The sequence below is a fragment of the Labrus bergylta genome, chromosome 9, assembly GCF_963930695.1.
Source record: "Labrus bergylta chromosome 9, fLabBer1.1, whole genome shotgun sequence".
Lineage (NCBI taxonomy): Eukaryota > Metazoa > Chordata > Actinopteri > Labriformes > Labridae > Labrus > Labrus bergylta.
Genome location: NC_089203.1, coordinates 11979954 through 12005978, shown reverse-complemented (window position 1 = coordinate 12005978; position 26025 = coordinate 11979954). Strand labels below are relative to the sequence as shown.

Below are 26025 nucleotides of genomic sequence, written 5' to 3'. Positions count from 1 at the left end.
CTGATATTCAAACTCAGGAAGTGTTTTCTGTTACATATGTTGAGGAAACTTGACAATATTGTTGTCTTCCACTAATAAGAACACATCTAGTGAAAGATGACTGAGAAAATATTTTCTCTATGATAGAATATCTTTATTTTACCTATTATAACAACTTAGAGTTGAAATAAGTAATAGTTGTATTTTACCAACCTCTTATTTTGTAATGAATTCTATCTTCAAGGAGTCACACATATATCAGTTTCAGTTTCATTAATTCTTTCTTTTTCAAAAACACATCAAACTTAAATGTGTTTTTTAAGATTTAAAAAATAAAATCAGTTAATTCCATTTAATTTGATCAATGCTCAGCTGGATTTGATTAAATATATAGATGTTATGTCCCATTGTGTGTGTTTTTAATGATGTGTGTGTGTGTTTGCTTGAAGCATTTTCCTTCCCAGTGAGCATGAGAACAGCGTTCCCACAGGAAATGTTGCTGTGAGTTGCTTCATTACAGTACGCCACGCTGTGCTCTTTATTTTCTTACCTCTGCCTCGCTCCTTCTCAGGATTGATACTCATCCACCTGTGCGACAGGTATGTGCTTGCTGACTACCACGAACAATGAAGAGAAGGTGTAAACAAAATTCAGTTCTTAGCAACCTCTCTCATGCACGCACACATACATGGACATACAAGCACATTGGGCTCCACCCCACATGCACCTTCCATGACAGGCTGGGCTTGTTACTCACGCCCGTACCTGTTCTCTGCCACAGACACCTGTCACACAGAGACAGACGTTTCCTCGGCTCACACCAGCAACACAAAGAAGGGACATTATCACAGAACTGAGCTGGGTGGACATTGCACTGCTTGGTAAGTGAAAGCAGGTACGTACGAGATTACAAGATTAAGCAAACTATCTGCTTAGATTGTATATTTAAAGCTTCAGTAATCAGCAGCTTTAAGAAGAGAAAATGTGAAAGTTACCAATCATGCTTGATAAACTGTTTATAATGTTAACTGTGTTTGCCCTCTTGTCTTTCTGGGTGTTTCCCTAACTTGAGAGTTGCCTGTCCTGCCCCAGAACTGTTAGTGCTCTTCAGCAATCATTTATCTTGTGTGAACGGACAGTAACCCTTGGATAAATATGCCTTCTGAGCCCTCAGTGTATTTGCACTGTCACCAATGCGGAGGACAAATTCCTCAAGAGAAATTGTGACGACGTGTTTTAGATAAAGTGGATTCTTAGCCCCAGGAGTTTTATAAGTTATATTTGCATTTTGAATTTGGCAGTACTCCACAAGTTTTGCATTAGTTGTAGTCTGGGCCTATTTTCAGTTAAGGCAAAACTCGACTGTGCTTCATTAGTTTTGTCTTTTTTTTGTCTTTAGTTCCTTCAGGGAAGTGAGTTTCCCCCTGAGCTGTATGTTTTTTCACCCATTAATAAATGGAGAGAACGCTTATCTGGATACTTGTGAAAATAATTTGTATTTGTCCAATCAGAGGTATAATTCTATGCTAGAATATTTTGTATCTAACCACAAAAGATGATATAAGTATTGTTGTGAATTTGGATGTCCATTCATATTTAGGCAACAGCAGTATCTTTTGGAAAGTGGTAGGACTGGATCATCAACATGTCTAAAGGATGAGACTGAGGAATGCTTTACAGAGCACATGTTCCTTATTGGGAGGGAACAAAGTGTAGAAAGGCCCATTTTAAAAATTGAGTGTTATAACAAACTGATGTAAATTGCACTTCTTCTTCTAACACAAGCTCTTTATCTGTGTTGTTTTAACAATTTTCTTTTTCAGGTGGCTTGTAAAGAACAGATAGAAACCTCTAGAACAAGCATGTCAAAAGGTAAGCAGGCTGATAGATCAGATCTGAATGTGATGACGTGTTTGAAAGCAGAGGGCATCTGAGGGCGTGTCTCTGGGCTAGACTTATGACTGTGTAAATTCTAGGCATCTGCCATCGCCCCTCTTTTAATACATAATAAGATTATTTGATTGTGTGATGTGTGGTCCAAAAGGGGGCTGAATAATATAGGTCCAACAAGCAGCTGGATCAAGCAGTCAGTGATTAAAGACGCCATTAAATGCATTCTACATCGTGTATTATATCCCAGATTATGTGATATTATACTATTTGTGTGTCAGGGGCAGGAAAAGCAGAAGTGTTTCGTACTACCAAAGTGAGGACCAGGTTGAGGGATGATGGAAGCTGGTTGCAGCGCCGCAGTGAACCTGACGATGAACAAGAAGAAGAAAAGCCATGGTAGGCCTACAATACAGGCTTCAATTTCTGTGCATATTATCATAATTCGGCCACTTGAATGGACAAAAACAAGTTTCTGTGTGTCCAAACAGGTTGGCAGAAGTGAGGGCCAGCCGTGTCAATGGAGCTCCTGCTGAGACGAGTCCAGTTTCATCACCAACAAAACCCACCCCGCCTCCCACCAACTCTGAGACCCAGAGGTAAACACAAGTTTCTGATGTCACAGTTATCTATTGAGTACTTGGTAGTGTCCCAGTCAACAGAATTGTGTTGATAATAAGTCTGTTTGTCCTCATAGTGCACCAAAACCAGGATACCTGATAAGGTAAGACCAGCATGTGCTAATTTAAACTTGAAATTTGAAATTGAATTGAGTGCTGAAAATTGCACTATATGGGGTATTTTTGTATTTAATCCATGGGTTATTATTCTTGTATTTTTACGCATTTTGTTCTTTCTTTCAGAGGCGTTTTCACTAAACTAGACAAGCCTCCCACTAACACACCGTCAACTAACGGCCCAAGGTAAGAGCGTCTCTCACTTTAATACTTCAGAAAACTTGAAATGACTTTTCTGGTTTCCACATCAGTGTTATCTGTCTTTTTTTTTTTATTACAGTGGAACAAAACAATTCACCAAAAAACCTTCAGAGAGCTACAAGAAAATGTGAGCGCACACAGAACAGATATGCATTAAACTCGCTGGTTGCTGAATGTGTTTTTAATGCCAGGTCTGTTTTTGCTTCTGTTGTTCAGAGCCCCCTACACCGTGAAGCCCACTTTGGAGAGCCAGGAGAGCCAGCTTAGCCCAGAGGAGAAGGAGAAGCGGTAAGACTCTCCTCACGAGTAGAACACTACCCAATTTGAACTCACATGCCAAAAGTAGAGATTACATTAACATCATAATGATTCATTATTCGCAGGACGGAGGCAGCCAGCAATGTTCTGAAGAATTCTGCAGGCCGGCAACGGTCTTATGTGCTTTCTGCTGCTAAGAAATACGAGTATGTGTCTCATGTCACACTCCTTATTCTAATCTTAATGATCTCATTGTAATTCTCTAATCAAATAATGAAGAAATGTTTTTTTTTAATTTACTTCACATTGAAACGTACAATTTTCCTTTTAATGTGACTATAAATAGTGAATGTTTTCTTAAAATTGAATCTATATGTTAAAAAAATCACAGGACAAAACCAGAAGAACCTGATACTTCTTCACCAGTCAACAACAGTCTAGCTTTTGTTGCTAAAAGGTAAAAAAAATTAAAAAAAAAAAAAAAAAGAATCTCTAATATTACATATAAGCAATAAAAAAAAGCCTGAGAGTCCAAGTGTGTGATCATGGATCTCCATGCTTGGCTACAATCTTGCAGGGTGGCGTTAACAGATGATGATGAAAGTGCTGCGACTCCAGCACCTGTGAGCTCTCCGCCCCCCTCCTCTGTCGCCCCAGTCACATCTGTTGCCTCTGCACCTAGGCCCAAACCACGGCCACCGTAAGTCCTGGACAAAGTTTCTACTTTTACTGCAGAATGTGTCTCCTGCTACCTCTTTTTTATGAATTCATCTCGTTGGCCTGCAGGGTCGACTCAGATGTTAAGAAAGCTGTTGATGCCATCGTTAATAAGCCAGTTGCACCAAAGGTGGAGAAGAAGAAAGCCGCCCTGGAGCCCGCCAAAGAAGACCTATATCCAGCATCTGTCCCAGAAAAAAACCCTTTTGAAGGTATGAAACCAGGGTGCACCAAGGTGGCCACCCCTCTCCCTGTATTCATCCCTGAACCAAAAGATTTAAAATCTGCAGTGCAAGATGAAACACCTCTGGTTGACCTCACCCCAGCAGCAGTCCCTCTTTCACCCACTCCATTGTCTCCTACCCCGGCTCCAGCAGTCCCACTTTCACCCATTCCATTGTCTCCTACCCCAGCTCCAGCAGTCCCACTTTCTCCCACTCCAGTGTCTCCTACCCCGGCTCCAGCAGTCCCACTTTCTCCCACTCCAGTGTCTCCTACCCCGGCTCCAGCAGTCCCACTTTCACCCACTCCTGTGTCTCCTACCCCGGCTCCAGCAGTCCCACTTTCTCCCACTCCTGTGTCTCCTACCCCGGCTCCAGCAGTCCCACTTTCTCCCACTCCTATGTCTCCTACCCCGGCTCCAGCAGTCCCACTTTCTCCCACTCCAGTGTCTCCTACCCCGGCTCCAGCAGTCCCACTTTCTCCCACTCCAGTGTCTCCTACCCCGGCTCCAGCAGTCCCACTTTCTCCCACTCCAGTGTCTCCTACCCCGGCTCCAGCAGTCCCACTTTCACCCACTCCTGTGTCTCCTACCCCGGCTCCAGCAGTCCCACTTTCACCTACTCCTGTGTCTCCCACCCCTGTGTCACCTGTCCCATTTGTGCCAATCCCAGTGTCTGCTGTAAGAGAGATCACAGTGAATACAAAACCATCTCCAAAGCCAAGGTAAGATATCCACAAAGCCATTCATTCCATTCATAGCGTATTCTAGTTCAGATATAGGTATAGGTTTAAGATGCTTGTAACTTCCATCAGTGTTCTGCTGTTACTTACTTAATATGAACTTCATTATATAACATTGTGCCTTGTTATGAAAGAGAAACACCAAATATTTTATATTTTAATAAAAACAGCTCCAGCTCAATAAAATACAACAGTAAACAACGTATTACTCATTGATGCATCATTGGTAATGAATGTATTTTTAAACACATCATCATATAACACTTATATCAGTCATTTTATTTCATTAAGCACGTTTTCTTTTCAGCATCACAAAACTCTTGGTACTTTCAATGACAGTTAAGCAGTTCACTTTGTCTTTTGTAACGTAGTTGAATACAGGATTTGTGCCTTTTTTTTTTCAAATTCTGTTAATAGGATAGTTGAGAACATGGTTCAGAGAAATAACTGTGCAGTTACAGAGAGCAAAAAAGGTCTGCAGAGAGAAATGTTTGCAGCAACTGAAGCATTTCTTGACACTTTTAACTTCTCAATTATAATAATAATACAGTTTATTTATAAAGCACTTATCAAAACCAACGTCACAAAGTGCTTTACAGAATATAAAATCCCAACAGTAAAACACACAACAATAAAATCCTTTTTAAATCATGAAAATAAAACAACAGTAATCAAACACAGATTAAAATAGAAACAACTCAGACAAAGATTGACTAAAGTTGACAGTAGAGCACAAAAACAGTAGGATAAAACAAGGATTGCAAGGAGGCCTTTGATAAAAATATGTTTTTTAAAGTGATTTAAAAAAAGATACTGATGTAGCTATGAGATCCTCAAGCAGGTCATTCCACAGCTGAGGAGCCACCTTTTTCGTTTTAAACAATATATGCATCTAATGCTCAATGACTGTATGCATTCTATAAAGAGGGATGAGAAGTTACTGCACACTGGCATGATGTGAGGCAGTTCCATACGTCTTCTACATGATCAGAGGTTAAAAGAGCTCTATGAATATAACATACAAAAAGCAAAATATATATCTGCATGACATACACCGATGTGACACTAGTTCTTATGTATATAGTTGGGCTGTCAAACATTTTTTTATTGCAATTAATCGCAAAATTTCAATAGGTAATCATGATTAATCATATTTTTAATCAAATGTTTAAAATAGCATTATTCACGTTTAAAGAAAAAAATTGTTAGTCTTTGATTTTGATCTAAAGTAAGACCCTTCTTGTAGATCGAAGGTCATGATTTTAACTTATAATAATAATAATAATAATAATAATAACAGCTCAAAGGAATGGTTAAAAAATGAAATGTCAGGTGGATATTAATTTTAATCAGCTGAGCTGTCTGAGTTTTAAAGTGAAATGAAGAATTCAAAGATGCAGCAGTGTCGTTCTTTTCAATCACTGTGACTACAGGGAGACACCTCAGAGGCTTATCCACTGTGCGCCTAAAGAGACAAGATAGCATGCGATTAATCACGATTAAAAACATGAATGCATTCAATTCAGACTTTAATTAAGTGTGACTAGTTAATGCTGACAGCCCTAGTGTATATATATATATATATATATATATATATATATATATATATATATATATACACAGTATATACATATACAGTATACATATGCACTCAAAAATGCAGAATCCTTAGGCAGTCAAGCAGAACTTGTACTTCTAATGTAATTTTCTGTACTCATTTTTACTTCTACTCACATAGAGGATCTATATCTTGGATCAAAATGTTGTATCTTTGTGAAAATGAACCTCGAACATCAAATAATGTCACACCAAATATTTTTTTAACAATTAGATATCATATTCCTAAGATAAGCTATAAGTAGTATTTCAAATGGTTATTGTCGAGTGTTTGCTCTTTTTCTTTGTCACACATATGATTGAAAGCTGCCCTGGAATGCCAAATGTTTGTTCTCCATCTATTTCCACAGCTCCAGTGTTGACACTTTGAGCGCCTTGTCCGACACCCTCATTTCTTTCAACACAAGTCCAAGCAGGTATTGTACAAACAGAAAAAGATAAATGCCGCAAAAGTTAATGTAGAAAAAAAATGAAGAAAGACGATTGGGTTATTGCCTCCAGCCTCAACAACAGGCCATCTGATAATTAAAGTTGCTTTCCTCTCCAGCTTGAAAGATAACGAGCCAGACCTGGCAAAGGAAGAAGGGGGCTCAGCGGACACTCGCACCGCAGAGGAGGGGTATGAGACCAACAACTTCCTCACTCATGTCATAGCAGGGTTGGCAGGAGAAAATATAATGGCAACCTGCCACTGTGTTCACATCAAAGTTATCACAAAATTACCCACCACTTCATTTTAAGGTGCATTAAACTTCCTCACACAAGAGGGTGTCCAATTAGAACTGATTAAATGTGGTATCTATCTTAACAATGTAATTGCAAAATGCATGCATTGGGGAGCCGGATAGCTAAGTGGTTATGTTGTGCGACCCATGAACAGAGGCTGTAGTCCTCGTTATGTCATTCCCTCTCTCTCCTACCAACATGTCCTGTCTCGCTTCAGCTGTCCTATCCAAAAAGGCAACAATACCCCCCAAAAAATATCTTTAAAAAAAATGCGTGCATTTAAGCCAAAGCACATGCACTCATTTTTTTTGCCCTTTTTTACCGTCTACAGTGATGAAGAAGAGCCAACTCCAAAGATCAGCAACTGTATACCAATTACAGACGATCTCCTGTCTCTTACTGAAGGGTTTGTTAAAAATACCATTTTGCCACTTTTGAAAATCTATACATTTTACCCACTAGGTGGCACTATTGGACTTCTTATGATCTCCTCCTACCCTCTACCTCAGTTGGCCCGTTCTTGTTCTGAAATCTCTTCTGAATCCTAAATCCCTTTTTGTTTAACACATTCTCCACTTCCCCCCTCCTCTCCCTCCTCCTCCCTCCTCAGCAGTCCCAAGGAGTCAGCAGAGCCCGTTCCCCCCAGCCCGGGACGCTGGAGTCAGTATCTGCTTAGCGGACCAGACAGGTAAAAGAAAGAGCTCTTTCCCACCCAAGCCCCAAATACAGAGTTATGCAAAGAATTATCCTTTCATCAGTGGAAAATCAATAACTCCCTTGTCAGTAGCAAGCCAAGGCTTTACCTTAACTCACCTCACCATGAATTAGTTTTGCATTGTCGAGGGAGCTTGCACACAGCCTCTTCTGCGTTTGACTTTTGTGTTTGATGTTTGCAGTGAGTCAAAGCCAGCAAAGTCCAGTGGCACCCTGGATCTCCTGGCTAATGATGTCATAATAATGAACACAGAGGCACGCAGGTGAGAAAGAAACACACTACTCACGGCCTCTGCTTAACCCCCCCCCCCCCCTCCCTTTTTTTTCTGTAAAATGTATTCTTATCCCCACAGATGAAGGGGCCAAGCTTCCCTGAGGTGTTAGATGTTTAATAAATCCCATCCCACCTCAGGTTTGATCCATAAATCAGGACTCCCCCTCTTCTAGGATTCTATTTTAACCCCTGCTTCTTCTGAGATTGAAACAGTGTCACACTTTCCTCAATCGACCCGAGTAATACTTTGAAACAGAAAGCCACGTCTTATCTGTTGTGCGACTGGAAATAGAAGAGAATGTTCTGTACTGATTAGTATTGCGGCTTTTGTTTTTGTCTGTGCCAGCCTCAGCATGCAGCCAGAGGAGGAGAAACCGACAGATGAGACAGCCAAAGAAACACAAAGGTAGACGGGAGATGACAGGCTGCTCTTAAACAATTATCTATCTGTGCAGAGATGTTCTTGCTCAGAAAATGCCTTCTATTCAGATATGCCTTGTAATGTTTTATACTAACTCTGCCTGCAACTGCGCTATTTCTCTCTGCCCGCCAGCTCTACAGAGACTGTCACTGTAACCACCAAAACTGTGATCAGTACTGACAAAAGGTATCAGAACGCACTCACACAGAACCAGTCTGTTCTGTGCTCTTTTCAGACGGCTTTCATGCCCCTTAAATAGTGCAGTGTGTTTCAAGCTTTTCTAATGGACTGCTCTTTTAAATAGTTTATGAGAAAAACCACACTAACCTTTATTTGCTCTCCCCCCCCCCCCCCCCCCCCCCAATCGTGCCATTCATCCGTACCACCCTCCCTACTTTTCTTTTTTCTTCTGCCTCCGTGCAGCGAGGAGGACATTGCAGATCGCTGGAGCTCACGTGTGAAAACAACCACAGTCACCGAATCACGGTATTTAATCTACAGCAACACCAAACATTGATACTTGTATTCGAATATAAGAGTAGTGTACTATATATTCTATTGATGATGTGTAAAATAAAAATCTCATTCAATTAAAAGAATGTAAGATACAGTGCATTTTGGTAAATTCAGTGATATCTTAGGAATGTTTTTTCTTTGTTTTGTAAAACATACTTAATCATTTGAAGCATCTGTTTAGCAGTAAGTAATTGATATAGGCCGTAACCAGGGTTCATTTTCAGTGAACACAACATGAAACACGCAGATTTTACCATTCAGCAGCAGAATTGTCTTTCCAATTGTCAAAGACTTCCAGATTCTGACTTTGATTAAGTTTGGCCCGGATTCCTCTGTGTTTCTGTTTACCATTCAAACTGCATTAAATCTTTCCATTATGAGTCAATGTGATCAGAATTCCTTCGACACAAGACGGGCCATGCTGACAATTGAGAGTGAAATCAGTGTGAAATTGTTTTTCAGCTCGGCTGATACGTTTGATCCATATCCGATAGGGACCACATCCCCTAACAGGTAATCATATTGGTTTGGAGCTGTGACTGTTTTCCAGCCAGCCAGATAGCATCTCAGCATGCATAATGCAGCACTTTCTGATTATGAGCCACTTTCCTCCATTGCAGCTCCTCTGACCTGCTCCAGCCGCTAGAAGATATTTCCATCAACAGGTACTGAAATGATCATGCAAATTCCCCATTTATCACTTTCATAACCTCTGTTTTTACCACAATGCTGCCATGTTACTGTACACGTTCCTACAACTGCCTCATTTTGTTGGTTTTTGCCAGAATTGTATTCATAACCAGCAGTTTGTTAGTTCTGTGCCAACATCTTATTGTCACACTCCAACTGGTTTCATTTCTTTATTTTTTTTTAAGGGTGTCAAGAACTTCCACTGAGAACAAAGATCCAAGTGAAGACACATCGTACGTTTTTTTGTTGAGTCAGCTATTGAGAAAAGCAGCAATTAATTATCCATTACAACCTTGGGGGAGTCATACAATGTTTCAGAAAATAGAAAAGTGGCCTTCATCAGGATGGCCCTGATGAAGGCCACAAGCCGAAATGCTTCAGTCTTATAAAGTTAATGAAGTTAGTCTTCATACTACAAGTGCTGCTGGAGCTTTTTGACCTCTTCAAGTCTTTCACTCTTCATGCACCTTGGTAGTTGGTGAAGTTGTGACAGAAAACCCTACTCTTCTTCTTCTTCAGAAAATAGAACATTGAAATTGTCTGATGAACAGTTTGAAACCCTCACTGTCAAATTATGAATTGGTAGAGAGAGACAGTGGGAAACAGCATGAATCAAAGGTCCGCATCTGGACTTGCACTGGAATTCTCAGTGTGAGATTTAAACCTTCCCGGCTAACCTGCATTTTTTAATTCTTACATTTCATTTTCCCTCTTTTATGTTACACTATGAGCAGTAATGCTTTGGAATCCCTCGCAGATGATGTAATCCCCATAAACACTGAGGTTAAAAGGTATTCATCTATTCAAGTGTATAATTGTGTTATGAATACATGTATGAGAGATGGAGGAGAAAAACTGGGGTCTTGCTGAAAATAATCTCTGCACCGATGATTGTCTGATCATAACTTCTGCATTGTCTCTCCACTCTTGCTCTCCAGCCTCAGCACTCGGCGGTCGTGGACACGCACGTGGGACACCAGTACTACTGAGCGGACTTACACAGAAGAGAGGTGATGACACACTTTGACTCTCTCGCACACTTCCACACAGTGTGCTCTACTATGTTTCATTCAGTTACATGCACCCATCCATGTGCATTAGCCACTAAAAGCCTTTCAATGTACGTCCCCTTTCAGAGACAAAGCTAAACCAGAGGGCCAAGATGAATATCAAAACATGACGGTCATGTTTGAGCGAAAGTAAGTCATTCTTTTATTAAAAGCTCCGTGTGCATATCTGCTCCTTTTATCCCATAACCTCCTCCCCGTGCACTCTTACCACTACGGTGGAGAAAGGAGGCTTTTGCATCTATTCAGCGAGCCAGAAATCATTGTGCACTGGTGCTCACAGAAATAGGTCAGATACATATTTGTTACAACTTTGACCCACAACTGGGGTAAGCAGATCCCCTCCACGCTTTTATTTTTTATTTTTTTAACAAATAGAGAGTTTTTCTGTCTCTCATGTTATGTTTGGTTTGTACAAAAGATCCAAGGAGAATGACTCCCCATGGGACCGGTGGACGTCACCCACTGTCTACACTACCACCTATTCTTCAGACCAGGGAGATGAGGAGGAGGAGGAGGAAAGGTATCCCCACAGGCTGGGTTCATTAAATGCACATTAAACCTGTTTATTTTCCACTATTTTTCCAGATGTGATTATAGAACCTTAAAATTCAGTGCCTGTCAAGCATTTAATTGAAAGCAAGTTAAATCCACGTTCCTCGCGGCTTGGTCTGAGGATAATCAACTTCCTCTAAACTTGTATTTTGACTCTAAATTTGTCCTACCATACATATTATAATACAGGATTGTCCTTTGTTTTGCAGCCTTGAGGACACACAGACACAGACAATCACAACCACCACCACTATCAGGTTTGGAAAATATGAGAATGTCTTAAATCTCACATCTTTTCATCACAAACTGAGGGACGGAATTTGAGAGCACGAGAGAAATGTAGGTTAATGTTAACAATAACAAAACATAGGAGGAGGGCTACGAACGAGGTAATGCTGCCGTACAATAGAAAACAGGGCACACCTGGTCAATAAATCCAAAGCCCTCCAGTGCTGTGAGTCAGAAAGATCAGCTTCATACACTTATAAAAACTGCAAAGATCTTGTTCACTGGATAGCATCCAGCTTATTGACTGCTACAACCCACAGTAAAAAGTCTAACACAGCTTGCCTTGCCTTGCCTTCCAGGGAGATACACGGTGAGCCAGAGCCCGCTATGGATCGGTAAGTTTATGATCTTGTTAACGTCAGACAGCATAATGCAAGAATAACTTCTCCAGAGTGCTATTTTCTACTATTTGGTCTGTTGATTTTCTTACTTTTGTGCAGACACTCCTCTAACTGGACCTTTTTGTATTGTGTTACTATGAACATTTTTAGCAAGGGCAGGGTGTCACACTGAAATTAAATTGACTCCCTTTTTTGAGTAGAATAAATGTTTAATGCAGTTAAATGTATTTAAAATCCAAAGAACCTCATTAAATATGTTATCTTGGCTTTCTTTTTTTTTTTACACCAACCAGATCTGCTGCATCTTTGTGTTTGTAACATTCCTGTTTTAATAAGGGGATGTGAGATTAAGGCCAAACCCTGCAGGACCACAGCTGCATCCTCTTACCTCTGCAGCCTGGGTCTAAAGTTACCTGACACTCCTGCTTACACAGACTCCTGGCTCAACTCTATTAGTGAAATCTAATAGATCTGATCTCCCATTGTCTTTCAGTCTGCCCTCATTTTCCTCCCACTAATTATCAGTCTCCAGATGTCAGATTAATGATGTGTATTAGAGATGTCCTTTTGTCAGATCACAGCCTGTTAAGCAGCGTGCCATTAACAAGGGATGGCAGAAAATGATTATCTCCTGAGTTACATTTGACAGATATAGCGCCTTCTTTGTAAGCCATCACAGTGCTGTCGTCATTGAGTGAGCGATGAGACTAACACTGCTGCTGCACTCTGTCTCCAGTTATGACACCTATTCCAGGACTGTGATAGAGGAAGAGCAGCGTGTCCAAACACCAGAACCCGAGACAAAAAAGTGAGTGATTTGATATTTAGAGAAGAGTGACAACTGAAAGCCATTTAGAATATGCACATGAACTCACTCTTTGATTCATCTGTCTCTGCTGCAGGGGGTTTGTGTATTTGAAGGAGTACGTGAATTCATCAGAGCTGTCCCTGCATAATGCCAGAGACACAGCCGACGGGTAGGACCAATACATTAATAACATTATTGATTTTTTAAAAAATATGCTCGTCTGTTGACCTGCTTACTGTTTCTTTTCCACACAGTGGGTCAGATTATTTGACATCAAGATCTGCAAACTACTCGTACAGCAGCCCCCCAAGGTAGGTGACATACAAACAGACCCCTTATCCTCTATTCAACAAGCTATACATGCATCAACCCTTGTTCCCCTGCGCTCAGCCCTTCCTCTCCAAAAGACTGCTTTCACACATTAACACATGGACTGACATTACAGCTCATTTGACCGCCTCCTTCCAATGCTTGCTCTTCAGATCTCAGCGTAACAAAAAAAGGGAACTTCCAAAAACAAAACTCTTTAATGTCCAGAGCTTCTAGCAGCCTACTTACTTTCAGTGCTTCAACTTGTATCTTTCAGTATCAACACTTACATAGACATGAAATTCTCTGAAGGTTTTTACTCTGAAGGGTTTCATTTATTATTGAGATGTCACTTACACTTGACATTTCAACTCCTTTTAGCACTCTTCAGCAACGTCTACTTTAACATCATTCACTTTGTCATCTGGTGTTGCAATGTTAACATTTTTCCTGCACTTTTTAGTCTTTCTGTATGTGGCTCGAGAGTGCCACTTCACAGGTTTGTTAGAGCTCGCACATTTTCCTCAGAAGACCTCGCTTGCTTGCATCGTGGGTCAAACGTTTGACGTCATGGTTGTCAGCTACTTTTTCAGCAGCCCCTCCAATTAAAACTAGCAACAACTCAACTCCCTAAACCTGTTCTAAAGCAGCTATAAGCCTGACCCTTTCCCCCCCTGCCTTATTATCTCCAGTTTTAACGAAACTAGTGCGAGCAGCAGGGCAGAAATTCCAGCAAGCCTGCTCATTAGGAGGCTAAGTGGGGACATCAAAGGATTATTTACACTTATTAAGTTCCCATGCACAGCAGAGAAAAGATCACAGGTTATTTAAGCAAACAGAGCTGAAGTTGCACTAGAGCAGCACGAGTCAGTGGCCAAACTAACTTTTCTCCATTGCTGTCTCCCTAGCGGCTCGCTGTCATCCACCTGTAACTACTGTGGAAAGCTGGTCGGCAACGACGCCAAGATCTCCATCGAGCACCTCAATGTCAACTGCCACCCTGCCTGCTTCAAGGTAACACACCATCCGTCTGCTCAGCTTTGTGCAAGATACTACTTGACGTTCATACGACAACAGGAGAAGGGACTAATCCTAAAATGAACCCAGCTTTTAAACACTTAAAGGTTGACAATTTAGAACATTTTTTTATGCTTAGATAAGGAACTGTGTGCCATGCTCATGTCTTTATGGTACATCTGACTTTATAACCATTACAAGGTTAGCACAGCAAAACCTGCAAACAGATAAAGAACAGGCCTGACACTCCCGTTAGTTCAAGAATCACTTACAAACAGCTTTAAAGCGTTATATTAAAAAAAAAAAACATATATAAAATTGTACACCTTCATTTGTACACAAAGTGAGAATGCTAACATGAGGCTCTAATATGAGGTTATGTGCTGTACAAATTCTTGGCTTGGAGTGATCCGTTCCTTGAGTCTAGTCCTGTTCTGTTCTTAACTGAGTATTAGGTAACATGAGATGCTTGTTGGGAAGATGCTTGTTGGCAGATTTAGGCAGCAACAACGTGCCCTCGGTATTGTGTTAATCTAACCTTCTTTTAGCTATAGTAAATATTTGACACGTAGTGTCAATCTTCGTATCTAAATTAAGGCAAAACAGCCAAAAAGAGTGTTTGCATTTTTAAATGTTTACATGGGTTTCTTGGTTATCCTTTGAAATCTTCAAATACAGTTTATATTCAGCAGTTGTATATTGGCAGTCTTATTACGGAGTTAATAATACTTTAAAAGCTCCAACAGTTTTGTTCGCCGTGTGTTATGACAAGTATGAGAACATTTCAACAATGACTGCCCTGCCCTTCACTGCATGTTTTCATTAATTACATTTTCTAATAACATTCTCCTTCTTCCGAAGTGTGCCGTCTGTGATAAGCCAATGGGAGACCTTCTCTTCAGCATGTTCCTACACGATGGGAAAGTCCACTGCGAGAGCTGCTACTCCAGCGCCCTTGACTGATTATCAGAGCTCTTCAGCAGCCTCTTATCCTCGTCACCTTCTCTTCCATGTTCATTTGCATACAAAGTGCGAACCGGTCAGTCTCATAGTTTAGACTGTGTTCAGTTTTCGACTTAGCAACGATGGAGAACAATACGATTACTTAATGACTCTTACATTAGGTTCAATTTTCTAGTTTCTCAAACATTATACATGGTTTTTTTTGTTTTTTTTCTTGGTGGTGAAAGCTGTATCTGCCTCAGTAAACTATGAAGGATGTGTCTGTGCAACATATAGCAGACTAATACAAGCGAGTGGGGTACTATCTTATATTTTAGCAGCACTAGTTATACAAGAAAATAACTTTGTTACAAAATGTCTACATCTTTTTTTTTTTCTTCCTTATAAAAAACAGTGTGTTAACATGTACAATGCTTTGTTAAGAAAATAAAATGATTTATATAACCCTAGTATAAATATGTGGTACAAAGACAGTGTGCTAGTAGGAACACAGAGCTGTCATGGAGGCTTGAGCAGTAACAAGTTTTTAAAAAAGCACAATAATAAAAAAAAAGTTATTGCACATTAACACGATCGGAATCATGAAACAAAACACAATTATAGGCAATGTCATACAGAGTCTGTGCACAGAATTTCATCAGATGAGCCGTTCCTGAGCGTTTCTTTCCAAACTCAGAGCAGCTTGTCCACAGGGAGTTGAGCTAAACTCTACGTTTGCTCACTCTTACACTTCTTGGTGGAATGATATTTTCCTTGCATAGTCGTTTCAAAAGCTGTGTACATTAAATGCCCCTTAAGCTAATAACCATTAGGGCCTGCAGAGCAACTGTAAAGGAGCTAATGCAGCTCAGTGGCTTCTGTCATGATGGTCTTCCCTTCACAGTTAGGCAGAGCTCCCTTGGTGCTGAGGACAAGTCTCTGGCTCTGCCCCAGTACCATGAAAAGCTTCCTCCTGTGAGACTGTGCCTCTGTGGAACAACTGCACCGCATGCAGTTAATGTTAACAACGCAACGCAGAGCACAAGCAGAGATGGCCCCTCTGTTAGAGTAATAAAATAACTTTATAATGGTGGCATATTGCACTCGTATACATTATTTCCCATTTGGACTTGGGATTGAGGAGAAAACTATCACGTCAGCTGAGTTTTAATAAAATCTGTTGGAGTGTAACTAAACTGTTTGTCAGGGTAAAAGGGTTTTGGCTCAGGTGTAGAAATATGAGTCATTTCTGCACCATATCTCCCATTTCAACCACAGGGATGCATAATATGGGACACCCCGGTTATCCTGGACGTGCTCCATCCTCTGTTTGTTTCAAGGCCTGTGTCAGTGTTTTCCCCTGGCTCTGCTCACAGCAATGCTTTGGATGTGTTTCCACAGGAGCGAAGGGTCCGACTCGTTATGTCTTATCAGAGACTCCAGCCCCTCCGCTTGGTCCAGGCTCTGCCAGTAATCCTGCGGCCATATTTGCAACCATCTGCAGAGAGATATATAAACAGATTAGGCTCATGATGGAGGACGTTTTAATTAGACCATTAAAACAGGCTAATTTCTCCACCCCTAGGGACACTGTCATTTACATTAAAATGCATAAGGTAGAAGCTTTGGGCACGGAGAAATATTCTAGACTAACTCACTCATCATCTGCAGGTAAGTCTTTGACATCTCCGTACCCCGGGCGCGGCAGGGGGCACCCCATGTGAGAGTTGTTGGCCATTTTTGGCTGAGGTGGTTTGTTCTTTGTAGGTGCTCTCTTATACGCTCGTTCTGCTGCCAATCTTGCATTCTCCTGATCACACACATGACATTCAAATCCATTCAGGTAGTTTGGTTTACTCATGTCATTAACCCCCCACTCTCGGGTCTCCAGAGCCTCCAGCAGACGAGCGTTGGTAATGCTTTTGAAGTTCTTAAACTCTATGTATTTTGCATATTCATCATCATTTTCATCCAGATGTTTGAGAAAGTCAGCGAGAGCTTTGGGCGAGGGGAAGTTATTGATGATAATCGCGGAGTGGTCGTTGGGCATCCAGTCTGCCACCACAGACGAGCCTTTATAGACGGGCACGCAGCCCTGATGGAGGGGCCGCCACAGCTTCTCTGTCATGTAATCTGGACACAGGCCGTTCTCCAGAGCTAGGTGAAACTTGTAACGGGACACAAAAGTCATGAAGCTGCGGTCTTCGCCGGTAGCTGTGGACGTGTCCTGCAGATGTTCAGGCAGAGGTTTGTTGTTCAGGCATTTCCCATAAGAGTCCACCTACACAGAGGAACAAAAGTGTGGGGAAGAAGAAAAAAAAAGGTGGGGCACAATTAGAGACCATTATGCTTCTGACTATGTCAAACTAACACATTTTTAATGGTCTGTATGTTCTCATGAATCTCTTATTAGACTCTCTTATTCCCTCCCTACTTAGGCTTCACAACCATCACACATTTACAATCCTTCAACAGAGGTGTTATTACCCTTGTGTACATGTTTGACTGGTTACTTAATGTTAAGTACCGGTCATATGAGCCAATTTGTAATGACTGAATAGAATTGCTATGGTTGGATGAAAAATAGAGAAGAAATTGAAAATGATATTTTTACAGAATAGGAAAAGAGGCAAATCATATAGATACTTTTTGGGATATTCAGGCACACATCACATCCCCTTCCTCCAATAATGTAAATGTAAAAATTAAGATAAATTAGACCTATAAGTCACACAGCACAGCAGCATTTTTATTTTTTTATGGCAGATCACAGCAGTGTCAGTATGAAAAGCATTTCCTCTTTCAAACATTTTTATCCTTAGATCAAAAAGATGCACTAACTTTACCAACATCTGCAAAACTTGATTCTTTACATTTCATTTACAGCACACATGTTGGCTGCGCAGCTAAAATTCCTCCAGCCTCTTAAGTAGCTCAATAATCATGCAACTTTGAAAGGACACCTCTCTAATTTTTACCTGAATGTACTTCATGAGCTCCTGGACGTATCTGTTTCTGTCCGACGGCACATCGCAGTGAGACTGCATGTAGAGCACAGGAGCCAGGCCCTCTTTCCTCAGCCGGTTCTTCTCATCCAGAGACACTGTCACGGGCGCCAGCAGATAGTCCAGAGAGGGCAGCCACTGCAGGGTCAATGGATAGTCTGACTCCCGACGAAACGTGGCTGTGTAGTTAAACAGCCTTATTCCGGGGCCATGGGAGAGGAAGTAGTTATTCATGGGTGACTCTTCATGGAACAGTGCCCAGGTCTGGTGGCGGAGACGTGGGAGCGGAGCCTCATACGGCCTGAAGTCTGTTCCATAAAAGATGATGGATGCCGTCCGTTTGTACAGCTGGACCTTTCAAGATCAAACACAAGATTACTGTCGGTACAACTACAAATAATAACTGATATAAATGTGAGGATCGTCACTCCTCCCTATCCAAGGTTAAATATCTGTGATACCTTGCGGTTGCTTGTCACCAGGCAGGAGGATGTCCCACAGTCGATGCGTTCAGTGTCACCAGGAAAATGTGGGAACAATCCTCCACTCCACCAGAGGAGAATGGGTAGTTCTTTGTTGCTGCGGCGGTCAGTGTTGCCAGGTCCTGCGTATGAGCTGATGGAGGCAAAGTGCACCTCTGATAGAGCACTCTGGGGCTGAAAGGCTGCTCGGTCCACTGCATCCAAGGCCTCGAGGGGAAGCTGCTCGTCTGGAAAGGAGGCAAAGGAGACCCAAACCCAGCACAGGACACCAAACAGCCCCAGACACATACAGGGCACCAGCCTGCCCCTGCCTGCCATCTGCAAGAAGGATGAGACAAAACAAGAATTTAAAGACGAATTATTTAGATGCACATATGTCAACATTTAAAAGTAAAACAACTGGCTTTCCTTTCTCTCTAATGATTCTTCAGACCTGCAAATGAAACCATGTTTTATTTCTCATAACCTTCATGAAAGTGCATCTCCTGCAACAAACTCATCTGTGCAAACAAGAAACTGAGTCAAATATTTCAGCCATACGTGTCAGTTGCTTTGGGCAAGCTCCACAATCGAGACATTTACAGTGTTTCCTACCATGAAGCCTGCAGCAAACACATGAAGGTGCGGTTTTCTTGATTGGAAAAAACCAAAGTGATACCGGCAGCCCCGAGCGAGTTGATTCTCAAGTGTTGTGTTTATAAGATGCTGTCTGGAAAATAAGAGCCAACGGTACTGTGGGAATAATAACAGCTGTATTCTTCTTCTACGCTTCTACTTTTCTTCTTCTTCGGTGAAGCAAACCAACCTGAGATGTAAACTGCCACCTAAAGGCAAACAGTGCTTACTACTCCTCTAAACGTCTAGGTTACAACATGTGCGCTTAATCTGACTGACCCTGAATTACTTTGTTGCAAAAAAAAATGTTTTGTTTAAGTGCACGCTGCCAAGAACTTACAGAAAACATATACACAAACAAAGATCTTTAGAGTTAAGTTAAGTTATAATGTATAGGCCAAAAAATAAAAGAAAAAAACCTGTGGTGACTCTCGAGTCAAATCTTAACATTACTGTATTGTCTTTTTTTATCCTACTACAATTTTAAATATTTTCCTCTTATGTATTTAATCTAATATCTTGTTGTTTTTATGTGTCATATTTTATTTTATCTTATTTTTATACATATTTTTTTAATTCTTATTGGTGTGCATTAGTCTCTCAATGAGTTTATCAATGATTTTATAAACTACTTTATGTCAATAACTTTTCTGCACTCTTGTTAAGCACTTTGAACTGCAATTTGCAATCTGCAAGGTGCTATATAAATAAAGTTTGATTGATTGATTGCTTGAAAGTTTCTAAGCATAGTCCAAAATATAGAAAGTTGTTTTTACATTTCTATATCACGGTTGAACTGACTGACACCTGAAGAGGAGGATAAAGAAATCCGTATAATAAATGTAAATTATGAAAAAGGAAGGAACTTATTCTTCTACGTGGTGTAAAAAATACAATTAAAAAAGGGATAAGTATGTTGGGCCAATGACTAATAGGAAATGTATCTCATTGTACATAAGGTTTTAGCTTTACCTTTTAGTCCTGAAATTGTTCAAATGTGTGTACCTGATAACTTTAAACATGTAGGCTATCCTTATACAACTGTTGCAGTAAATTGAAAAAAAGACCAAACAGCGTCTCTATCCCTAACAATTTGAAAGATATCTTACTAAAGTACAAGTACAGACGAACCATGTAGCCTACCAAACGTGAACCTGTAAATGTTAGCGATTATGTAATCCGATACCTCTACTTTACTTTTTTTCATAACAAATCTATTCAGTGACAGACCTACAAACATCTCAAAATGTTCTAAACTTAATAGGTACAATAAGTGTAGGGGGGAACACTACAAATAACAACAACATTTCTCCACATCACTTTTTATTCACATTTAGAGAAATACTTGTGAACTTTGTCATATTTACTTTTCTGAATAAAAATGTAAGATCATTTCATTGGCAAAATATAAATGTTAAATATTATATCTAAATGTTGAATGTTTTATCTAAATGTTAAATGTTATATATGAATGTTAAAAATATATGTCCTGATTCTAAATATTTAGTTTACATTCTAAATATTTAGCTTTGATCCTGTATATTTAGCTAAGATTGTAAATATTTATAATCAAAGCTAAATATATAGAATATAAACTAAATATTTAGCAACGACTTGTAAATATTTAGCAACGACTTCTAAATGTTTTGTTATTTGTAGTGTGCGCAACTTTACAATCGGCGCCCCATAAATAAGTAGCCACAGCTGACACTATGTTGACATTATTAACTCGACGGGCTTTAGGACCTCGGGCTGCTGGGTGCTCTGGTTTGTGCTGTGCACGTCACGACCTCTCAGTTAGATGTAGGGGAGCTGGGGGGGGGGCCAGATCACATCAAAACAAACTTCAGGGGTCAGGGTGAGTCATTATTCATGTTTATTCCATATTAAAAGAATGCACTTACCGATGCATTTACGACCTCCTGGAAACATTTGATTCATTTTGAAGCTGACAATGCCTTTTTTAAAACAGCTGAGAATCGCACCGGCACTGAAGCTAATGGTTAGCATGACAAGGATGTCAACAAGACATCACACTAGCCGGCTAGCTTGCTTGTTGGCTGGGAGGCTTGCTAAGCCGCTACGTAGAATCACAGTTCAGCTGTTGTTATCCTCATGCTTGTTGGTTTATTAAAATGTGTTACCGGTATCGGTTCCAGGTTAACTTCTGCTTTATAGCTTCACGGACGGTTTCGCAGGGACCATTTTTTGTTTATCCTCCAGCTGGTGCATGTTTGTGGTCTGCGCAGGTGCAGTGGTCTTTACGACTCGCCCCTGTTGTTTTGGTGTCCGCTACACTTCACTTGTTAAATCTGTCGTAACAGCAATGTTTCCAATATCTTTTATGGTGATAGAGTTAGCATAATAGTTTGAGTCAGTGTGTCTGTGTCGTGTAGTAAACAAAGGACAGTTGTCAGCAAACCCACAGCTTCACCCAGAGACCTTTGGCAGACATCTCTGTTCTCAACCCAGAGTTTGTGTCCCCGAAACTAGTCAACCATTAAACATCGCTCATCTTGTGTCACAAAGGTTCACTTTAGGTTGACTACAAATGTTGCTGGGACTACAGGCGTTCACCAAAGTTTTTATTCTAAATAAACAGCAAAGTCACAGTGGTTTGGGTGTGACATGTTTTCTCATTGGTCAGTATATTTCGTTTTCTATTGCCCTAAGGTGATTTGCATTTCCCTTATGATTGTGCATATAGTTTTGTGTTTCTTCCTCTTTCTAGGTTATATAGACCCTGGTCTGCCACCTGGTAAGGAGGCCTTGCTGGGTGGAAAGAAATATGACGAGCGGGAAGAGCCTGCTGCTTAAGGTGATCCTGCTGGGGGACGGTGGTGTGGGCAAGTCCTCCCTTATGAATCGTTACGTTACAGACCGCTTTGACTCCCACTCCTTTCACACCATCGGCGTGGAGTTCCTGAACCGGGATCTGGAGGTAGATGGGCGCCTTGTCACTCTTCAGATCTGGGACACAGCGGGCCAGGAGCGCTTCAAGTCCCTGCGCACGCCCTTCTACCGAGGTGCAGACTGCTGCCTGCTCACATTTGCTGTGAACGACCTGCAGAGCTTCCAAAACCTCGGCTGCTGGAAGAAGGAATTCATGTTCTACTCGGACGTGAAAGACCCTGAACGGTTCCCTTTTGTGGTACTGGGCAATAAGGTAGACATGGAGCAGAGGGTGGTGGGGTCCGAGGAAGCACGGGCGTGGTGTGAAGAGAACGGCTGCTGCCCTTACTTTGAGACCAGTGCAAAGGATGACACTAATGTCACAGCTGCATTTGAGGCAGCTGTGCGGGAGGTTCTGGCTGCTGAGGACCAGATTGACCATGCACTTCTGAGTAGTACTATCGATCTACATGGCAACCGCAAAACTCCTCGTACATGCTGCTGATTAGTCAGGTATAATTCTGCCTTGTCTTCTCTCTTGCATAATCTTGCACATGGCAGTTTTCAGGGCCAGTAAGATATTGTTTATGGTACACATACTGTAGGTGCAAGGCACTGTGCACAGTATCACCTAATGATAATATGGATAAGATACAGCTGCTCTGAAAAGGGCTATGGTCAAGGATACAACTGTTATGTAGATTGTTAAATGACTGCTCTTACAAAGGTACAGGCACACTGTAACAGGCACACTCATTCTTTTTTACTCTGTCCGCTTTCAGTAGTGTTGCACGTAAACATTTTTTACATAGCGTCAGCTTTGTCTGCATTTGCAGGAGTTGTATCAAATTGTGTTTTCAGAGCATTTATCTGTTTGAAATAATACATATTTTAGTTAACACAGTAGACAAGAGAATTTAATGATCCTCGCTTAAATAGCACACTTTACATTCTGGCACTGCGGCGTACAGTTGTACTCCTCAACAGTCTGGCCATGAACAGATTTTCCCCAGGTTTTAGAGCCACTTTGAATACAACATCACATCTTCCTCTTATCAGATATTTGAGCAGAAGTGGAGAGTTAATGTATTTTCTGGACCCAGAGGGTTTCTGTGAGTGACGGTGTTACCAACCCCGGAAAGATTAGAGACGCTTTGAAATTTCCAGCGTCAGTACAGCCCCGTTTCCAGCAAGCGGTCAGGTTTGGTTCAGTGCACTTTGGTACGGCTTGATAAGGTAAATCTGATCTTGCTTGCGTTTCCACAGCCAACCGTACCTTTACACATCACTCAATCAAAGCGGTGTGACAAAGTGTAGACAGCCAATAAATTCAACAAAGAAGAAGAACGCACAGTAAATAAAGATCAATGATTCCTTGGAAGGTCTGCACCTCCGAGGTCGTCCATTGGGCAGAGCTACGCGTTGACATTGGTCCCAAAGACAGCCTTGAATTGACTCTCTCCAAATCACAGGACTTTTAAACATGGTGCGTTTTGTGTTTGTCATTTATTACCGCTGCGGCACAGGAAGTGAAGATTCTTTCAACCAATCAATGGACTGCAGTGTGTCTTGCGCCAACATTTAGGGTCGTATCGGTACGCTTGGCACACCAACAGAAGGCTACCAAAAAAAGTAGGACGGTACAGATCAGCTATTTTTGAAAGTGGAAACATCAATAAATGTGAACCGAACCGAACTGAACCTGACTGCTTGGTGGAAAAGGGGCTTTAAGATGACCATACAAGTTAAATGATTTCTGCATTCAAAAGGGAGACAACATTGATTTTTTTGGGATATAAAGGGAAAGCTTTAATTTTGCTGATCTGACTGTATGCATTGGTACAAGCTATTGTGGTGATTTTATTTTGTTAAATCTGTTCTCACCGCACTGCTCGGTAGCAGGAGATGTCATGTTTACTATTGAAGTATTATCTGATCATTTTAATTTCCAATGATTTATGTCTATTGATCTGTTTACTGAGTTAAGAAGGTCCTTGAAGTTTAAAAAGTAATACTGCTTTTGCAATTCTCATTGATATGCTGCTGTTTTTTTTTTGTGAAGCATGTTTTCTTCACCAAACATGCTGGGTTTTCTTTTCATACTGAAAGAGTGAGATTAATTGTTAGATCAAGGGCTGATTTAAGTCTGTTTTCTGATGTAAGAGGGTTTTTTTTTTTTTAAAACAATTTGAATTAACAGTCATTTTTATAATTATGTCATACATGTAGTCTAAAGGCCTTAACATTCCAGTCCTTCACTTGTTCCGTTTCATTGTTATCCTCCTCTGCTTGACTGGTATATTACATGCGCCTTGTGCCGTCAGTCTGCTCCACTCTTGGTCTCAGCTGAATATGAAATAGTCTGAGCACAAGGATACGGCTGTTAGGACTACTAATGTGTGCATTGTGCATCACCTCTCCTCTCCGTTTATGCAGCGTCGAAGGAAACATACAACAGAGTATTCTGAGAACTTAACAATGTTTGTTTCAGCTGGATGGTACGTTTTTCTTTCAGTGTTTTTGTCATTGAAAAACATTACAATGTATTACTGTTATCAGCCAGGGGGCATTGTTGTTCGCCTGGATGGTTCGAGAAAATAATGTCTGAAATTCAATGATTCAAACTGAGGTAAGAAATGTAAAAGAAAAAATAATTCACATCAGATTTTAGATTGCTTCTGGAGTTATGTTGTTGTTTATCAAAACGTCCATGCCTGCTTGATAAATAAGTTAATTTAAATTCTGATTGCACAAAGTCTTTATGGTTCAAACTTCATGCTATGGTCTGTATGTTGGAAATAGTTTGTATTCCCTTAGCTGGGGATCACTATTTATGCCTTTAAATTCAAAGTATGTGTTCTACTCAGCGTATGTGCAGACCAATGGTGAATATAACAGGAGCTTCACTGTGAAACTAAACCAAAAGAAATCAGGTACATTTATATTTACTTTATTAACATGGTTCTTTTGGTTTATAAAATGCTTCCAATCAATCTATACGATTAGTGTTCAAGTTTACCAGGTGGGCTGAGTACTTTTGAGAGAATCTGTACTAACTGTGAAGGGAGTAGGGCATTTGATCAAAATCAAGCTGGTATCCTACATTAATTCAAAGCTAATATGAGGGCTGTTAGTTTATTTGTCAGCATTGATAATATCTGGATTAATCTCCTTTCTGTACCGTTTGTTTTTATCTTATTCTTGTAATGTAGCCTATCAGACTGTTTACCTAAAATGTAACTCACCTGAGAACCAGAGGGTACTTAAACGATGGTAGCATAACCCTGCAGTATGTTGCTAACATGATGCTGTCTTATAATCACTGCTACCCAGTCTAATATCAGTATTTTGTTCATTGTTTCTGTAATATTTATGAATGTAAAAACACGTTTCTTTGGGCTGTCCATATTAATGGCTTATGTACATTGCTTTTATTTAGTAGAAAATGACACTGAACGTCTGCTTCACTCTCAGTGCTCAAACTCATCAGTGTGATTAAAGCCGTGTGAAAGCTAGACTGTTCATCCTGATTATGTGTTGATCTAATGGAGAAATCCTCTTTTTTTTTTTTTTTTGCACTGCGGAGAATAAGACTGGGTGTGCCAACATGCTGGCAAAGTGGTACATACTCTCCAGTGCTTGGCTACTAATAAAACATGCAACAAACCAAACAGCGACTCTTATCATGTCTGTGGTCTTTATGCTCACGCTTTGAAAACTCATGAAAGTGTGTGGCTTTATATCAACTTTAATTGTTTGCTTAACGATTGAAAAACCAAAGCTCCGAAACTATTTTTAAAACTAAAATAGGTCACTCCCGAGTAATCCGAATACTTTAGCTTTCTACCTATCTGCAGTCATTTTCACCATCAGGAAAAAAAAAGAAAGAAAAGTTTTTCAGTGTTTGCAGTGAAATGAAGCATGACTAATCCCGAGCAAGGACCCAAAATGCAAAACTCTTGAATTTCATCACACAAGACCTTGAATGTCTTTGAATGACC

The 26025-nt window shown here is 40.6% G+C and overlaps 3 protein-coding genes across 12 annotated transcripts; 2 read left to right on the top strand and 1 right to left on the bottom strand.

Annotated features, from left to right (window-relative positions):
• Positions 1-429: 429 nt before the first annotated feature.
• Positions 430-15495, top strand: znf185 (zinc finger protein 185 with LIM domain). Of its 8 annotated transcripts, none has more exons than XM_029280529.2 (35): positions 430-578; positions 761-874; positions 1803-1851; positions 2151-2268; positions 2361-2468; positions 2567-2593; positions 2733-2792; positions 2887-2934; positions 3024-3095; positions 3191-3271; positions 3457-3522; positions 3643-3765; positions 3852-4727; positions 6713-6778; positions 6910-6981; positions 7420-7494; positions 7699-7776; positions 7985-8065; positions 8423-8482; positions 8630-8683; positions 8921-8983; positions 9476-9526; positions 9634-9678; positions 9889-9936; positions 10438-10494; positions 10642-10713; positions 10840-10902; positions 11192-11293; positions 11535-11582; positions 11913-11948; positions 12691-12762; positions 12857-12931; positions 13017-13073; positions 13980-14085; positions 14950-15495. In XM_029280529.2, exons 3-35 carry the CDS (start codon positions 1842-1844, stop codon positions 15049-15051), a joined length of 3072 nt encoding a protein of 1023 aa, XP_029136362.2. In that variant the 5' UTR covers positions 430-578; positions 761-874; positions 1803-1841; the 3' UTR covers positions 15052-15495. The 8 variants fall into 8 exon arrangements, with proteins under 8 accessions (XP_029136362.2, XP_065814480.1, XP_065814481.1 ...); XM_020650599.3 differs by having other exon boundaries at positions 432-578; positions 7702-7776; XM_065958407.1 differs by having other exon boundaries at positions 433-578; positions 761-860.
• fut11 (fucosyltransferase 11 (alpha (1,3) fucosyltransferase)) lies at positions 15346-21177 on the bottom strand. Of its 2 annotated transcripts, none has more exons than XM_065958411.1 (5): positions 21037-21177; positions 18497-18835; positions 18009-18389; positions 16689-17311; positions 15346-16528 (listed from the first exon to the last, which is right to left on the bottom strand). In XM_065958411.1, the coding sequence occupies exons 2-5, from the start codon at positions 18833-18835 to the stop codon at positions 16378-16380; spliced, it is 1494 nt and encodes a 497-aa protein (XP_065814483.1). In that variant the 5' UTR covers positions 21037-21177; the 3' UTR covers positions 15346-16377. The 2 variants fall into 2 exon arrangements, with proteins under 2 accessions (XP_065814483.1, XP_020506257.1); XM_020650601.3 differs by lacking the exon at positions 21037-21177 and adding an exon at positions 19112-19300.
• Positions 20889-25695, top strand: rab9b (RAB9B, member RAS oncogene family). Of its 2 annotated transcripts, none has more exons than XM_020650588.3 (2): positions 20889-20990; positions 21864-25695. In XM_020650588.3, exon 2 carries the CDS (start codon positions 21921-21923, stop codon positions 22527-22529), a length of 609 nt encoding a protein of 202 aa, XP_020506244.1. In that variant the 5' UTR covers positions 20889-20990; positions 21864-21920; the 3' UTR covers positions 22530-25695. The 2 variants fall into 2 exon arrangements, with proteins under 2 accessions (XP_020506244.1, XP_065814485.1); XM_065958413.1 differs by lacking the exon at positions 20889-20990 and adding an exon at positions 21029-21774.
• Positions 25696-26025: the final 330 nt, after the last annotated feature.

Bases quoted from the DNA above. Each gene is read 5' to 3' on its own strand.
- znf185 (XM_029280529.2), top strand. The intron at 4,728-6,712 runs GTAAGATATCCA...CTATTTCCACAG, and splicing joins AAACCATCTCCAAAGCCAAG to CTCCAGTGTTGACACTTTGA. The intron at 14,086-14,949 runs GTAACACACCAT...CTTCTTCCGAAG, and splicing joins GCCACCCTGCCTGCTTCAAG to TGTGCCGTCTGTGATAAGCC.
- rab9b (XM_020650588.3), top strand. From the start codon at position 21,921: ATGACGAGCGGGAAGAGCCTGCTGCTTAAGGTGATCCTGCTGGGGGAC.
- fut11 (XM_020650601.3), bottom strand. The intron at 18,390-18,496 runs GTATCACAGATA...TGATCTTGAAAG, and splicing joins TGGTGACAAGCAACCGCAAG to GTCCAGCTGTACAAACGGAC. The intron at 17,312-18,008 runs GTAAAAATTAGA...TCCTCTGTGTAG, and splicing joins AGCTCATGAAGTACATTCAG to GTGGACTCTTATGGGAAATG.